A 6000-nucleotide genomic window follows, 5' to 3' on the forward strand; every position below is an offset into this window, starting at 1 on the left:
TTCCTTCATGACATTTTCTGTGTTGGTAAACTTGTCAACATGCATGTTCATAATCCAGTTTGTGTCATCGATCAACGAAGATTCAGAAGTATGATGGAACTGTTTTCATAACGAAACGAGAAAAGAAAAACATCACAAATAACGTTTTTCATGCAGTTAATAAATTATTAAATTCTGGAGGTTTTTCTCTGCCTCATCACTTATGATAAAACATTAATACGAAGAGAAATGTAACATTGTAAAACAGTTAACAGTCTAAGGTAACCGCTCAAGGAATTTGTATTGATTATACCATGTCCTTTGTGACATTATCTATCATTATCTTGTATCGAAGCGTATTACGGGCTTTAGTTCTGTTTGTAACGTGAAAGGTAATTTGTGATCATACTTTCCATCACCGACTTGCCAAGAGGTTAGTAATTGTAAGAGGATGATATCAGCAAAAGGTCATCGAGAGCATCATAACTGAAAGTGTTAAATGATCAGTGTGGGCATTATAACCCAAATATAATCCCCCTTTCCACTAATTTGTGCATAATTCCAGCGTCAAAACGCTATCATTGTTGATTGAAATGTACACAAGAAATTATGCTTCAGACAAAAAGATTGAAAAGTTATATAATTTGACTGAGGAATAAATGAGTACTAAACTTATTCGGAAATCATAAATTGTTCGATTAAGCCATATGTATTCGTCAATCCTTTTTATCTTTTGAGTATTGGGACTCACAAATTATGTCTCTCAGGTGGACATGGTTATCTCAACCCAAGTTTAAGATTTTGTATAGCCAATACGAGGCATGTCGAATGTGAAAATCAAACGTCTTCATTCGGAGTTCGTTCAGATAACTTTATCCGTTTGGAAAACCATTGTAAGCTTCTTTGTATTTTATACGTCGTTATGCGTCAAAATTGATGACGTCATTGACAAAGTACGCCTTGGTTAGGTCGCATATAAGGATCACCTTACGCCACATTTTGTCTATTTTCGAGAGGTCGAGAGGGTGTGGCTAAGCTGAGCTAGTCTTTTGAAATTCTTCACATTTCCACATTAAAACGTTGTTATGGTTTTCAGAATCTTGCCTTGCCGTTGACCTGCTGAATACCAATTGTGAAATAGCAGACAAGATGGGTCTACCAATAGACGATGAAGCCAGGGAATTATGTAACAGACACGAACTCTGCTATCTTTGTGTAAGTTTAATGTATCCTCATGACCATCAAATTTACATTTAAAATAATTTTAAAATTCTACATTATGTCTGGCCGTTGTAATTGAATGAATGAATGAATGGGAAACCTAATCAATTATCCAGTTTTTGAATATGTTCATTTTTATGTATATTGCATGTTAAGGTTATTTTGTTTCCTCTGTAAAATGTATTTTGCATATTGTGAATATGATTGTTTTAGATAATGTATGGTGTTGGTGAAAGGTATTATTACCAAAGACTTAAGGTATAGAAAGACCTTTAACATTTCACCAGCAGGAATTTTAGACCATATTGTCACCAGTCATTCAATGGGATTTAAGATTTTGAGAGCGAGTATAGATTTTCAGACACTTTGCTGCTATGGTGTCACAGTTCTACTCTTTTTAATCAAAGCATACCCAGATACACACATATCTTGTTTAATATCAGGTAATGCATTATTAGCGACATTAAGTCGCTGCAAAAACGCAAAAATATGAGGATAGCAATAGATAGAATACCCCTATTAGAAAATAATTTCTATTTATAATTTTTTGAATCCCTTACATATTAAATAGTTTTTATTTATTTTGTCCAAATCAATTTTTCATTATACAGTCAAATCTATTTATAAAGACCACCCAATGGACAGAGGAAAACTGTTTTTTACAGTCAGATGGTCGTTATACACAGGTTGAGCTGTATTAATATTGGTCATTTGGGACCCAAGAAAAATGGTCTTATTTTGCAAGTGGTCTTTACACAGAGGTGGTCGCTAATGCAGGTTTTACTGTTTACGCAACACCCAATATTGGAGTTGGACTAACATCATTACATTACACTAATAACTTAACACTACAATTGATGTTTTCTAAGACAAATACGTCCTGCAATGTGTTTTTATTACAGGGTAAAGGACATGGTATGACAAAAAGCCAATGTGACCAGGGCTTCGGATCCGAGGTCATCGAGATATGTGGTCCAAACAAAAGCTGTATTCGAGACGGCGCTCAGTTTTTATGGTTGATCAAGAGTGGACAACGGTACAGCAGTCGACCCCTGGACGAGTGCCGAGACCCCTGTGTGCGGGATTACATTCTTGGATTATAGGTGGCGCCACGATCTGTACAAATGGCGCTATGTGAAGTCAGTATCTGTAATAGCTGGCTGTAGCGAATATTTCTGATACGAAAATGCGATTGTGAAATTAGCCACGATTGAGCAATCCTTGACGTCATATAAAAACTTAATGAGAGTCATGACTGAACGTTACAACTTTTTTTTTCAATTTGGAAGTCTGTTTTACGCGTAAAAGCATGTATTTAATAATACCAAGCGCACAAGTGGATAACATTGGTAACAGACACGTCCTGATATACACAAAAAACCTTCTATATATACTTCTAAGTAAGATTTTATATAGATATGCATAATTACAGACTAATACACTGTTTTAAGTATGCATGTGAACGTTTGTGTAAACGTAGGTGAGGAATATATGACGCCAATGACTGTTTATAAAATGCTATGTAAAATATGATCGATCTGTGGGTGTTTAATATCATTACCTAGTATTGCCACAGACGGAAAAGCATTTTATTGGTTGATTTTAATTCTATTTTTTGTATATGTCTAAGAAACTGTATTTGCATAAAAGCCAGCTAATATTTAGATCAACATGAATATCATCCAAAAATTGAAATGCTTCAAAGAAAGTTATTGAATTACTTCTTCTGGTGTTTAGCTGTTCGTTTTGAATGAAGCCAAGGGATTGCGTCGGTTTGAATTTGTCATTGTATTGGATTTGGAGTGTTTCTGGAAATAAGCACCTTCCATATATTATAACCTCCGTTGTCTCTATCTCAGAAAAATGTGCAGAAGATTACTTCAAACAACAAGTCTCTTTAAACAGTTTGTATGAACTTGGACTGTTAATGACATGATATGAACTTGAACTATTTATGACATGTTCTGAACTTGAATTATTAATGACAAGTTTTCATACTATTGTGTAACATTTCAGGAATTATTAGTCGGTAGATTTGTTATCTCTAAATTTTGGTTGTGGCTGTGACGTCCTATATTTCTGCTGATTACGTCATGGATATCACGTATATCACGTGATTTAAAACACAAACAAATGACAACCGTCTTTCCTCATATGATAGGGTTAATATGAATTTCAAAATTTCGACACAAATTTGGGCAAAAAACCAGTTTGAAAGACAGCTCCGTGATTTGGCGTTAGCAAGATATGTTTCTATTACTTATGTAAAGCAAAAAACAGAAACATTTATTGTATTTCTTTGTCTCAAATAGTCCAAGTTCAATTCAAACAAACTGTTTATGCAGAGATGTTGTGAGTCATCAATTATGTTTTCTTTGTTTATTGTAGATGTATTATTTTGTACAAATTCTAAATGAAGATCCCGTTGTCATTCTATCTAATTATGATTAATTAATAAGTTTTAATCTATCTGCTCAATGATACACACTACTATGTGTATCATAAGACAAGACGTTTGGTGTCCAAATATACCTGTGTTGGTCATGGTAAATTTTAGACTTGTACTTTGTATCTCAAATATTTATTTATTAAGCGTCAAACGTCAAACAGTAAACAACATCGTATCTTAATAAATTGTACACGTGAAACTAAATCTAAAAGAACAACAATTCTTATGTTTCAGGAAATGTGGCCATTGTTTATCAAAATCTAGTATTTTTCGTCTTGAAAAATACATTGGTGTTAATGATCAACATTCCAATCAGAAATTAATTAAGTAAATTAAGCATTCTAAATTAAATGTCAAGGAATCACAGCAAATCTTTGATTAAAGACAAACATTCCATGATTGGTAAGATTTTCATCCATGATAGATTGGATTAAAAATCACCAATCAGCGATATCCTAATCTTCAATCCGTATCACAGGAAGCGGAAGCATTCCCGATACTTTATTTCAAATTATCTTAAGTGATAACAGCTATATTTATAAGTGTTTATGTTGAAGTTTAATAGAGTTTATTATGCCTTAAATATTTCACCCTGTAGAAGATAAAATGACTACAACTTCTCTCCGAAATTTTATCTAATAAAAGTTGTACAATAAGTAACTGTTCTGTTATATATTCTATCGTACGAACAAACCATTTTAATTATTTACTACACCACTGAAGAAATAGATTACTGCAAACCATCTTCAACTCGCTTAATGTGCTGATTTCATAATCACAAAAATCCATTGTCATGAAAAGATATCAAACACAGTTGCAATAGAACAATATCCGTTGAAGCCATAATGGAAAAAATATCATACTTATTTCATAATAAGAAAATTCTTCGCAGCGAAAAAGTTATTGGGCTAAAAATCTAAAAAATAATTGGGTTTGCAGAGAACGTTTTAAATCAGAAAGTTAATTCAAAATGTCATTGTTGGTGAAACACATAGTCGCTTGGACCTCCTCCTCTGTCATCAACCCTTCACGGAGAAAATAACTCAATATTTATCGTCTATCAGGGTTACGTCTATTTGTTCATTCTGCCGTTATATGAGGGATGAAGGAAAGTTATTGTTATATATGTTATCTGAATGTTGAAGTTGTAGAGCTTACACTACGAATGAAGAAAAGACATCACATTATAAAAGTTTGATTTTTACATAATGTGGAAGTTATTGACAGTTTATCAATACACATGGGCGATTTCCTTACATTTTATTTGTCACAAGTTTTCTTATAAATAAATGTATTTGTCCATAATACTGTCATAAATTATCAAGCTGAATTTACATTTATTTTTTCATCACGCTTACGTCGCGAAATACATCAATACACAAATGATTTCTAACAATAGCATTGTTGTTTTCTCACATTTATTATTGAAGACATATTGATCATTTATATAGCAGTAGTTTTAAATTTATTTTTGGTTTGTGAAATTCATATGATATAGTCTGTAGACAACAGTTTGAAATTATATAAGTATACATTAGACAAAGTCGAAAACAGGGTGGTTTGGTTTGGTTTGTTTAGTTTTACGTCCTATTAACAGCCAGGGTCATGTAAGGACGTGCCAGGTTTGTTGGTGGAGGAAAGCCGGAGTATCCGGAGAAAAACCACCGGCCAGCGGTCAGTACCTGGCAACTGCCCCACATGGGATTCGAACCCGCATCCTAGAGGTGGAGGGCTTGTGGTAATATGTCGGGACATCTTAACCACTCGGCCACCGCGGCCCCAAAAGTCGAAAACAGTTTGAAACTATTTACGAATATAACAATTATAACAATAACAATGAGCTAGGAACAAACTTCTGGGAATTTATCATTTTAAAATAGATAAATGGTAGTATCTAACAATTGTTTCAATTGGACATCTGATTCCTTAAGAGTACTAGTTTCATCGACGTTGAAAATCACTTATCTAACTGAGACTAATACAGTTCATTAATAATACATATCGATGTATGATTCCGAATGTTTAGAGTGTAACATTTCGCAAGTAGTTACATTAATAACACACATATATTATAAGACTCTTTCATATGTGGATATGAAGGATAGGGATATTCTACCCGAGGGTCACAAAATGTAGTAAAACCCGAGGCTTGCCGAGGGTTTTGCAACATTTTGTGATCCCGAGGGTAGAATATCCCTATCCTTCATATCCACTTATGAAAGAGTATTTTTCTTTCATACCACGACGTTTTACTGCAATTTTACAACTATAATATCCCGCCATTTTGAAATAAATTCGAAGAAATCCACGACTGGATCAATTTCCATACATGAAAAATTACGTGATATTTT

General features: G+C 33.5%; 1 protein-coding gene across 1 annotated transcript in view; it reads left to right on the top strand.

Moving 5' to 3' along the window:
- LOC138307230 (eukaryotic translation initiation factor 5B-like) overlaps positions 1-4305 on the top strand; it is a 54452-nt gene extending 50147 nt beyond the window's left edge. Inside the window, exons 7-8 of the mRNA XM_069247868.1 lie at positions 1076-1194; positions 2103-4305. Of these exons, the coding sequence (XP_069103969.1) occupies positions 1076-1194; positions 2103-2303 (320 nt within the window). The 3' untranslated portion in view covers positions 2304-4305. The remainder of the gene's footprint in view (positions 1-1075; positions 1195-2102) is intronic.
- The last annotated feature ends 1695 nt before the right edge of the window (positions 4306-6000 follow it).

Source organism: Argopecten irradians, chromosome 14, assembly GCF_041381155.1.
Source record: "Argopecten irradians isolate NY chromosome 14, Ai_NY, whole genome shotgun sequence".
NCBI classification, from domain to species: Eukaryota; Metazoa; Mollusca; class Bivalvia; order Pectinida; family Pectinidae; genus Argopecten; species Argopecten irradians.